Below are 12,159 nucleotides of genomic sequence, written 5' to 3'. Positions count from 1 at the left end.
ACCTGTAACTGTTTTGCATGATGGTAGGATTGCTGGTTTCTTTTTCTGTCTCATAAATACGCTAGATAACAGGGATATCTTGCTACTCCTACTTACACTTTGGTCACACTTCACAGACACGCACATGCATAAACATATACATACATCTAGGTTTTTCTCCTTTTTCTAAATAGCTCTTGTTCTTCTTTATTTCTTCTATTGTCCATGGGGAAGTGGAAAAGAATCTTTCCTCCGTAAGCCATGCGTGTCGTATGAGGCGACTAAAATGCCGGGAGCAATGGGCTAGTAACCCCTTCTCCTGTAGACATTTACTAACAAAGAGAAGAAGAAAAACTTTATAAAACTGGGATGCTTGAATGTGCGTGGATGTAGTGCAGATGACAAGAAACAGATGATTGCTGATGTTATGAATGAAAAGAAGTTGGATGTTCTGGCCCTAAGCAAAACAAAGCAGAAGGGGGTAGGGGAGTTTTGGTGGGGGGAAATAAATGGGATTAAATCTGGAGTATCTGAGAGAGTTAGAGCAAAGGAAGGGGTAGCAGTAATGTTGAAGGATCATTTATGGAAGGAGAAAAGAGAATATGAATGTGTAAATTCAAGAATTATGTGGATTAAAGTAAAGGTTGTATGCGAAAAGTGGGTCATAATAAGCGTGTATGCACCTGGAGAAGAAAGGAATGTAGAGGAGAGAGAGAGATTTTGGGAGATGTTAAGTGAATGTTTATGAGCCTTTGAACCAAGTGACAGAGTCATTGTGGTAGGGGATCTGAATGCTAGAGTAGGAGAAACTTTTAGAGAGGGTGTGGTAGGTAAGTTTGGGGTGCCAGGTGTAAATGATAATGGGAGCCCTTTGATTGAACTTTGTATAGAAAGGGGTTTAGTTATAGGTAATACATATTTTACGAAAAAGAGGATAAATAAGTATACAAGATATGATGTAGGGCGAAATGACAGTAGTTTGTTGGATTATGTATTGGTAGATAAAAGACTGTTGAGTAGACTTCAGGATGTACATGTTAATAGAGGGGCTACAGATATATCAGATCACTTTCTAGTTGTAGCTACACTGAGAGTAAAAGGTAGATGGGATACAAGGAGAATAGAAGCATCAGGGAAGAGAGAGGTGAAGGTTTATAAACTAAAAGAGGAGGCAGTTAGGGAAAGATATAAACAGCTATTGGAGGATAGATGGGCTAATGAGAGCATAGGCAATGGTGTCGAAGAGGTATGGGGTAGGTTTAAAAATGTAGTGTTAGAGAGTTCAGCAGAAGTTTGTGGTTACAGGAAAGTGGGTGCGGGAGGGAAAAGGAGCGATTGGTGGAATGATTTATTTATTTATTTATTTATTATAAATTTGAGCACACATACAGAGGTACAAAAAAATACAGATAAGAGCAGCATGCCAAAGCCACTTATACTATGCATAGCATTACGGGCTGGCTTAAAATTAACTTAAGATTAACTAAGCAATGATGAAGTCAGTGATAAAACATTAATGTAAACAGATTACTATAAAGCACAAGTGAGTATTACAAAGACAGGTCATATGGTTGCATTCAGTCATATGAAGGATTCTGTTAGGTAGTGTATTTAAAAAATAATAAAGTTAGATTCGGTTTTAGGTTTAACATTTATGTGATATAATTGTGAGAAACATTTAAGATATACAATTTATAAGGTTCAGTTATTCAGTATTTATTTGGTTTTGGGTGAGTAAGTGATCTTTGAGTAGAGACTTGAATTTATAAACAGGTAGTGTTTCTTTTATATTTACAGGTAATGAATTCCAGATTTTAGGGCCTTTTATGTGCATTGAGTTTTTGCATAGTGTGAGATGAACACGAGGAACATCAAAGAGTGATCTGTGCCTTGTGTTATGGTCATGTGTTCTGTTGAGGTTGGCAAGGAGATGTTTGAGGGGAGGGTTAATATCAGAGTTAAGTGTTCTATGTATGTAATAGGTGCAGTAATAAGTATGGATGTTTTGTATGGTGAGTAGGTTTAGTGTATTGAATATTGGTGGAGTGTGCTGCCTGTAGTGAGAATTTGTTATCATTCTAACTGCAGCCTTTTGTTGGGTAATTAGTGGTCTGAGATGGTTAATTGTTGTTGAGCCCCATGCACAAATTCCGTAGGTGAGATAGGGGTAAATAAGAGAGTGATATAGGGCCAGGAGGGCTGACTGTGGAACATAGTACCGTATCTTCGATAGTATGCCTACAGTCTTGGAAATTTTCTTAGAAATTTGTTGTATATGTGTATGAAATTTGAGTCTATTATCAAGGTGGATTCCTAAGAATTTTCCCTCTGTTAGCTTTGTGATAGGTGATCCGTTTATCATTATGTTAAGAGGGACATCTGTAGCTCTGTTACCAAACTGAATGAAGTAGGTTTTGTCAATGTTTAGTGTAAGTTTGTTAGTCCTCATCCAGGTAGATATTTTCTGTAATTCGGTATTTACAGTATTGGCTAGTGTGACTGGGCTCGGGTGAGAGAAGACGTATGTAGTGTCATCTGCAAATAGTGTGGGTTTGAGTAATTGCGAAGCATTTGGAAGGTCATTTATGTATAGGAGAAAGAGAAGAGGGCCAAGGACACTTCCCTGTGGGACACCAACTGTAATTGGTTGCGCAGAAGAGTTTGCCCCATTTGCGTACACATATTGGCTTCTGTTGCTGAGGTATGACTTGAGGTAGTTGAGGGAGTGCCCTCTTATACCATAGTGTGACAATTTTACGTGGAGCAAGTCATGGTCAACTGTATCAAAAGCTTTACGTAAGTCAATGAAGATCCCCAGTGGGACTTCTTTTTTCTCTATTGCAGTGTATATATGTTCTAGCATGTGTATAATAGCATCATTAGTATTTTTATTAGGCCTGAATCCAAATTGGCAGGGGTTGAGTATGTTTTGGGAGATAAGGTAGGAGTAGATTCGTTTATGAATTAATTTTTCGAAGATTTTTGAGAGAGGGTGTAAGTTGGATATTGGCCTATAGTTATTCAACTCTGTTTGGTCTCCTCCTTTGTGGATCGGGGTGACCCTTGCTATTTTGAGTACTGTAGGGAAGGTGGAGGATTCGATGGATTTGTTAAAGAGTGTTGCAATGATTGGAGATAGCACTTGTGACACTTTTTTGTATATAAAGGGTGGTAAGGTACTTAAATCTCCTGCCTTGTTTTTTAGTGCATTGATAATAAGGGAGACTTCGTATGGGTTAGTCGGAGCTAGGAACAGTGTGTTCGAGTAGTTGCCGGTGAGGTAGTCATTTGGTGGGGTATCTGAGCTTGGGATTTTATTGGCAAGGTTTTGTCCTATAGTGGAGAAGAAATCATTGAGTCTGTTTGCTGTTTCTGTTGGTGGGAGTTGGGGTTCATCTGATTTTGCTAATTTTATTTCGCTATTTCGTGATATCTTTTTTGTTCCCAGAATTTCTGATAGGGTTTTCCAGGTCTTTTTTATATCACCTCGTAAGTTGGATAATCTGTTCTCATAATACAATTTTTTTGCCCTTCTTATCAGGCTGGTTAGGATTGACGAGTAACGTTTTGTTTGGTCTCTGGTTATGTGACCCATTCTGTACTGTTTTTCATATTGGTGTTTTGTATTTATGGATTTGAGAATGCTGGGTGTTAGCCAGGGACTGTTCAGTCTCTTTGCTGTCATCTGTTTAGTTTTTTTAGGGCAGTGCTTGTTATAGAGGTATTGGGTCTTTTTTAGAAAATTATTAATACATTCGTCAATATCTGTATAGATTTCTAGCTCAGTGTGCCAATCAATGTTTGCTAATGCTGTTGTGAAGTTATTAATGGCTGCCTCATTGTGAAGTCTGAAGGTGACTTTAGTAGTGTCTTGGGGTAGTTTACCAAGAGTAGTTATGAGGAAAGTAGGGTAGTGGTCTGTGGTATTATCTGTAATTATGCCTGATTTTAAAGGGGATATGGTGTTGGTCCAGATGTGGTCAAGTAGGGAAACACTAGTCTCTGTAACTCTTGTAGGTTTTGTTACTGTTGGTAGTAACATACAGTTACTCATTGTGTTTGTGAATTCAGTAACGTGTGGGTCCTGGTCTTGCAGGAGATTTATATTGAAGTCACCTGAGAGTAGTAAGTGATCTTTGTTCATGCGTGCATCAGTTATCATACTTCCTAGATTTTGACTAAATTGGCTAATGTTTGACTGTGGAACTCTGTAGATGTTTATCAATGTGAGAGGTTTTTGTAGGTATTTGGATTTGAATTTAGCTATTATATATTCCCCATGTTCATCCCTTGTGCAAGTATTAGTGATACATTCTAGTTGGTCTGAGTAGTATATGGCTGTGCCACCCCCTTGTTGTGTAAAGAGAGTAGTAAGGGAGAAAAAGTTAGCATATGAGAAGTTTTTACGAAGTAGAAGTGATGCAAGGAGGGAAGAGTATATGGAGAAAAAGAGAGAGGTTAAGAGAGTGGTGAAGCAATGTAAAAAGAGAGCAAATAAGAGAGTGGGTGAGATGTTATCAACAAATTTTGCTGAAAATAAGAAAAAGTTTTGAAGTGAGATTAACAAGTTAAGGAAGCCTAGAGAACAAATGGATTTGTCAGTTAAAAATAGGAGAGGAGAGTTATTAAATGGAGAGTTAGAGGTATTGGGAAGATGGAGGGAATATTTTGAGGAATTGTTAAATGTTGATGAAGATAGGGAAGCTGTGATTTCGTGAATAGGGCAAGGAGGAATAACATCTTGTAGGAGTGAGGAAGAGCCAGTTGTGAGTGTGGGGGAAGTTCGTGAGGCAGTAGGTAAAATGAAAGAGGGTAAGGCAGCCGGGATTGATGGGATAAAGATAGAAATGTTAAAACCAGGTGGGGATATAGTTTTGGAGTGGTTGGTGCTATTATTTAATAAATGTATGGAAGAGGGTAAGGTACCTAGGGATTGGCAGAGAGCATGCATAGTTCCTTTGTATAAAGGCAAAGGGAACAAAAGAGAGTGCAAAAATTATAGGGGGATAAGTCTGTTGAGTATACCTGGTAAAGTGTATGGTAGAGTTATTATTAAAAGAATTAAAAGTAAGACTGAGAATAGGATAGCAGATGAACAAGGAGGCTTTAGGAAAGGTAGGGGGTGTGTGGACCAGGTGTTTACCGTGAAATATATAAGTGAACAGTATTTAGATAAGGCTAAAGAGGTCTTTGTGGCATTTATGGATTTGGAAAGGGCATATGACAGGGTGGATAGGGGGGTAATGTGGCAGATGTTGCAGGTGTATGGTGTAGGAGGTAGGTTACTGAAAGCAGTGAAGAGTTTTTACGAGGATAGTGAGGCTCAAGTTGGAGTACATAGGAAAGAGGGAAATTATTTCCCAGTAAAAGTAGGCCTTAGACAAGGATGTGTGATGTCACCGTGGTTGTTTAATATATTTATAGATGGGGTTGTAAGAGAAGTAAATGCGAGGGTCTTGACAAGAGGCGTGGAGTTAAAAGATAAAGAATCACACATAAAGTGGGAGTTGTCACAGTTGCTCTTTGCTGATGACACTGTGCTCTTGGGAGATTTTGAAGAGAAGTTGCAGAGATTGGTGGATGAATTTGGTAGGGTGTGCAAAAGAAGAAAATTAAAAGTGAATACAGGAAAGAGTAAGGTTATGAGGATAACAAAAATATTAGGTGATGAAAGATTGGATATCAGATTGGAGGGAGAGAGTATGGAGGAAGTGAATGTATTCAGATATTTGGGAGTGGACGTGTCAGCGGATGGGTCTATGAAGGATGAGGTGAATCATAGAATTGATGAGGGGAAAAGGGTGAGTGGTGCACTTAGGAGTCTGTGGAGACAAAGAACTTTGTCCTTGGAGGCAAAGAGGGGAATGTATGAGAGTATAGTTTTACCAACGCTCTTATATGGGTGTGAAGCATGGGTGATGAATGTTGCAGCAAGGAGAAGGCTGGAGGCAGTGGAGATGTCATGTCTGAGGGTAATGTGTGGTGTGAATATAATGCAGAGAATTCGTAGTTTGGAAGGTAGGAGGAGGTGCGGGATTACCAAAACTGTTGTCCAGAGGGCTGAGGAAGGGTTGTTGAGGTGGTTCGGACATGTAGAGAGAATGGAGCGAAACAGAATGACTTCAAGAGTGTATCAGTCTGTAGTGGAAGGAAGGCAGGGTAGGGGTCGGCCTAGGAAAGGTTGGAGGGAGGGGGTAAAGGAGGTTTTGTGTGCGAGGGGCTTGGACTTCCAGCAGGCGTGCATGAGCGTGTTTGATAGGAGTGGAGACAAATGGTTTTTAATACTTGATGTGCTGTTGGAGTGTGAGCAAAGTAACATTTATGAAGGAGTTCAGAGAAACCGGCAGGCCGGACTTGAGTCCTGGAGATGGGAAGTACAGTACCTGCACTCTGAAGGAGGGGTGTTAATGTTGCAGTTTAAAAACTGTAGTGTAAAGCACCCTTCTGGCAAGACAGTGATGGAGTGAATGATGGTGAAAGATTTTCTTTTTCGGGCCACCCTGCCTTGGTGGGAATCAGCCAGTGTGATAATAAATAAAAAACTTGACTTATGTGTACCTGTGTGAGAGAGAGAGAGAGAGAGAGAGATACAGAGAGAGAGATACAAAGAGACAGCCACATTCGGTCAGCCAGTCAGCCAACTACCCACCCGGACACCCACCCACCCGGACACCCACCCACCCAGACACCCACCCACCCGGACACCCACCCACCCGGACACCCACCCACCCGGACACCCACCCACCCAGACACCCACCCACCCAGACACCCACCCACCCAGACACCCACCCACCCAGCCACCCACCCATCCAGCCAGCCAGCCACCCACCCACCCGGCCAACCACAGACCCGGCCACCCAGCCAGCCAGCCGGATACGTATTACACATGTTCCAGAGTTGTTTCTCTTTACTTAGGGTATAGGTTACACAACATTCTGGCAGGATGACACTACCAGTGGTATTCTCCCATTCCACTGTGTCGACAATACATAAAGATAATAGTAAAATATGATACTGTATGCGATGTAAAATTTACAATACATATCACTACCATGTATACATTATACACAGTACATAAATAATTAAAATACAACAATAGAAGTAAATTATGGAAAAAAAATGAAATAATGATTGTACATTACATTACAGTATTATGTAGGTAGTTTATAAAGGAAAGTTTTGACATTATGCCCTACCCAATATGTCGGCAATTTTCAAAGGTTCAACTTACGTCCATTTCGACTTACGACCGGTTGGTCGGAACCAAGCTTGGTCGTAAGTCGGATGGTAGGTGTATATACATACCCTTCTGGGTTTTCTTCTATTTTCTTTCTAGCTCTTGTTCTTGTTTATTTCCTCTTATCTCCATGGGGAAGTGGAACAGAATTCTTCCTCCGTAAGCCATGCGTGTCGTAAGAGGCGACTAAAATGCCGGGAGGAAGGGGCTAGTAACCCCTTCTCCTGTATATATTACTAAATTTAAAAAGAGAAACTTTTGTTTTTCTTTTTGGGCCACCCTGCCTTGGTGGGATACAGCCGGTTTGTTGAAAAAAAAAATGCATAATATGTACATAATAATAATTCAGATTGCTTCTGCTAGTTGGCACAGCTGGTAAGCAGTAAACATGTTTACATCCCAGTGGGGGCAGTTCTCTCGTGCTTGTTTGCATTTTTCAGTCATTTGGCCAAATTTCTTTTTTGTAACCATGGGTCCTAGTGATTGACTGCAGTTAGTCTCAAAAATACTCAGTTTTCTCTTACAGTAAGAACACGGGAAGATAGTATAGTCAAATTCGGACAAATGGCAACGCTTCTGCCACTGCCTCTGCTACCATATTATGGCCTATTTTATTCATTCTAGAGTATATATCAAGTTTCTGTGCTAATTATATTGTTTATTATGTCATATTAGATGAATTGTGATAGATAAGTAAGCCGTACAGTTGATAATAGCATCATATTCAAGTACAGTGGTCCCTCGCTTTTCGTAGTTCTCGGCAATCGTAAATTTTGCCAATCATAGGGGTATTTTCGTATAAACATGGGCTTGCTTTTCATAGGTTGACTCACGAATAGTAGTTCGTCCTGGACACATATGCACGGTGTGAGCCGGGGCGGTCTCCCTACCCAGCCAGTCTGGCATTGTTTACCAGTGAGTGAAGGTCCCCTCAAGTGCTCCTACAAAATATTTCATAATATTCCACTCCTTTTAGTGCTTGTAATTACTAAATAAGCTACCATGGCTCCAAAGAAAGCTCCTAGTGCCAAGCCTGTGGTAAAGAAGGTAAGAAATATGTACAGAGTGTTAGAGATGCCAGAAACAGAGCTCTCTCCACAGTTACTTTGCGAGACAGGACTAGAGTGACTCTCAAGGTGGTCCTAATGGCATAAAGAAACAGAGAAGAGAAGCAACCCCAGAGAAGCAATTGGTACCTGAGGTGTTGCTGGAAGGGGATTCCCCTTCCAAACTGTAAACAATCCAATCTCTCTCCTCCTCCAGTCTCCCATACACTAAGAAGAATCTCCAATAAAGGTAAGTGTTATGCTGTTAATGTTTCATTCATCATTTCCCATTGTATTGTTCATGTACTATATGTATATTTCATGTAAAAAATTTTTTTGTTTTAATACTTCTGGGTGTCAGGAATGGATTAATTGTATTTACATTATTTCTTATGGGGAAAATTGATTCGCAAATCGTAAATTTCGTTTATAGTAACGGCTCCAGGAACGGATTAATTATGAAAAACGAGGGACCACTGTACATCATCTTGTCTCTCCAGAGTGTAGGAATGAATTAATGGCTTTTCAATTAATTTAAATGAGGAAAATTAATTTGATGAGTAAATTGAGTTACGAGCTAGCTCCTGGAACAGATTAAACTTGTAAGTCAAGGTTCCCCTGCATTGGAAAAGAACCTGATGCAGAAGGAATAACAATTAAGAGTGAGGGGCAGCATGAACGGTCATGAAGGCATCCCCAAACATCACTGCACTCAAAAAGACAAAAATTACAGAGATGATAACAGAGAGGAAGGCGGAGTTACACTGTTCATCAGAAGCCAGTATGTCCTATGAGGAGAGGTTAAAGGAACTCAACCTGACAACACCAAAGGACAAGAGGAACAGTGGGTACATAATGACGTATAAAATACTGAGAGGAATTGACAAGGTGGACAGGGACAGAATGTTTCAGAGATGGGACACAAGAACAAGGTGACACAACTGGAAGTTGAAAACTCAGACGAGTCACAGGAATGTCCGGAAGTATTTCTTTAGCTTTAGTGTTGTCAGGAAGTGGAATAGGTTGGAGAGTGTTGCAGTGGAGGCAGCATCCATATATAGCTTTAGGAAGAAGTATGATAAAGCTCTTGGAGTAAGGAGAGTAGACTTAGTAGTGACCATCAAAGAGTCAGGGCCAGGAGCTGTGACTTGACTTCTGCAACCACATATAGGTGAGTATGTATGTATTTATACACACACACCTACCTCCTGGAGAGTGGGAAGGCTTCACACCATGGGAGGGAGGTGTGGACCGCTGGTGTCCTTGGGGTGGACTTGAGTGGTGTTCTGGGCTGCCTCCGGGAGAGCCTCCTTCAGGGCTCTGTAGTTTAGTGGGAACCTCATCCAGCTCCAGTTCTCTGGTCGCTCCCTGCAATACAGTAATATTAAAAGTTTCTCCAGTAAGCTCATCATAAATGCCATCTCTTCCTCATATATTTAAATTCTCATTCTATTTTCTTAAGATTGTTTTGGTAATAAGTAGTTGACAAGTTCATGTCTGACCATATAAGAACAATTTTATACACTCAAAATCATAATGACATAATCATATAGACAAATTTCTATAGCACTTAATATGTTTTATTATCATACAACAACACTGTCAAATAAAGGGAAAGCCATCACAATGTATGATTAGAAAACTGAGAGAGTAAATAAACCAGGTACAGTTGGAAAATGTATGATGCTGCTCTGTGTGTTTATCCATATTTCATAGATATATTCACAAAAGTAAAACGTCTATATAATGGACCCCAATTTAATTTTTTTTTTAATTTGATGGACAAAATCAGTGGCTGGAAGACATTCAAACACATCAGTCTGTTACATCTGGAACTGTTCATTTTTCTTACCAACTACTGCAGAAATTCATTTCATGTTTAACAAAGTCCATTGTTTTTTACAAGCAATTCTGAGTTTAACAAAGTTGTTACATTTAGATTTGTCCATTACTGCTGCAGTTTGCTGGATAAATTTGTTTTTGGAATTAATGAAGTAAGATTGCTAAATCCAGAAATTGTTTGCTATGTTTATGATCATATAAAAATATTACCATAATTTGACATTTACCACTGTCACTGTCTCTCACATCAATCGATGTGACTGGGGCCAGTGGCACCTATATAGATCTAAGTGAAAATATGCTGTGAGTGGCAAAATTTGGTCAGGCATGAAAGAACAGGTCCAGATGATGAGTGAGTCTGGTATAAATAAAAAAAAAAAAAAAATCTGCCTCCTAAAGTGCATGAAATGAACAGCTAACCTCTGATCTTGTGTTTGAGTTAAAACAGTGACTGGGGCTACCATACCAGGCCTCATATACATCAATGATCTTCCAAACGTATCTCGACACCTGAACTCCATTCTCTTTGCTGACGACACGACTTATGTCATCTCTCACCCTAATCTTGCCACCCTCAACACCATTGTTAATGAGGAGCTGATCAAAATATCGACTTGGATGACAGCCAATAAACTTACGCTTAACGTTGATAAAACCTACTACATTATGTTTGGTAGCAGAGCAGGAGATGCGCAAATTAACATTAAGATCGACAACACTCTAATTGCCAGGCATAATGAGGGCAAATTCCTAGGCCTATACCTCGACAACCTGAACATCAGCAACCATATCCAACACATAACCAAAAAAGTATCCAAAATGGTTGGGATCCTCTCCAAGATACGATACTACGTGCCGCAAACTGCCCTTCTCACACTATACCATTCACTTATACATCCATACCTCACCTATGCTATCTGTGCTTGGGGTTCAACTGCAGCAACACACCTAAAGCCAATAATAACCCAACAAAAAGCCGCAGTAAGAATAATCACTAAATCCCATCCCTGGCAACACACCCCCCCACTCTTCATAGATCTAAACTTACTCCCTGTTCAGTACATCCACACTTACTACTGTGCAATCTACATCTACAGGACCTTAAATTCCAATATTAACCTTGACCTAAAACGCTTTCTTGATAGTCGTGACAGAACCCACAGGCACAACACCAGACACAAACATCTCTGTGACATTCCCCGTGTCCGACTAAACCTTTACAAAAATTCAATGTATGTCAAAGGCCCTAAAATCTGGAACACCCTACCTGAAAATTCCAAAACTGCAGACACATTCATCACCTTCAAAACTACCATCAGAAAACATCTTATCTCCCTGATACACCCTGTCAACTAATAATACAAATACCACCTGGTGGTTCACACTTACACTCACTCACCCATTTGACCATAAACAGAAATATCAATCTCAATCTCAAAATAATGAATCTTAACTAGTCATAAGTTGGCCTGTGATACTCCAATACTGAAACTATGTATAGTGCCAAAACAAAAGCATTCACATTGCTAAACTCACAACTAGTATTTAGTCACTTAGCCATAATACCAACTTACCTCATAATTTTGTAATATTTTAAACCAAAGATTTAATATAAGTCTGCCCGAAATGCCTAGCCATGCTAGGTGTTCTAGTGGTACACTCTGTAATTATTTTACTACATGTAAACAACACAATAACCAAATTCTGTAAACTCAGCATTGTAATCCTTATAGAGAATAAACTTTGAATTTTAATTTTAATTTGAATCTCTCTCTCTCTCTCTCTCTCTTCTCTTTCTAAAAAATGAAAAGAAAAAAGAAAGGGAAAAAAAGAAGGAAAAACAAAAAAAAATGTTGGGGAGCAGAAGGAACCAGGGATCAGATGAGAATGGTTCTGGTAGGGAAGAGTGGATGGAGGATCAGTGGAAAAGGATGGAACAAGAGTGGGAGAGAAAATTAGGAGAGCTTTCTGAAAAAATGGAGACAGAGCTTTCTGTGAAATTGGAAAAGAGGTTGGAGAAGGAGAAGAGGAATTGGGAGGTGAACGTCAAAACTG

At 39.8% G+C, this 12,159-nt stretch overlaps 1 protein-coding gene across 3 annotated transcripts in view; it reads right to left on the bottom strand.

The window, feature by feature from the left end:
* LOC128706599 (uncharacterized) overlaps positions 1-12,159 on the bottom strand; it is a 482,754-nt gene that overhangs the window by 50,161 nt on the left and 420,434 nt on the right. For all 3 annotated transcript variants that reach the window (XM_070090188.1, XM_070090200.1, XM_070090197.1), the window contains exon 25: positions 9,468-9,630. In XM_070090188.1, coding sequence (XP_069946289.1) covers positions 9,468-9,630 — 163 coding nt within the window. The remainder of the gene's footprint in view (positions 1-9,467; positions 9,631-12,159) is intronic.

The sequence above is a fragment of the Cherax quadricarinatus genome, chromosome 3 (genome assembly GCF_038502225.1).
Source record: "Cherax quadricarinatus isolate ZL_2023a chromosome 3, ASM3850222v1, whole genome shotgun sequence".
NCBI lineage: Eukaryota > Metazoa > Arthropoda > Malacostraca > Decapoda > Parastacidae > Cherax > Cherax quadricarinatus.
Note: the sequence above shows the minus strand (reverse complement) of the source record. Positions and strands in the feature narration are given on the sequence as shown.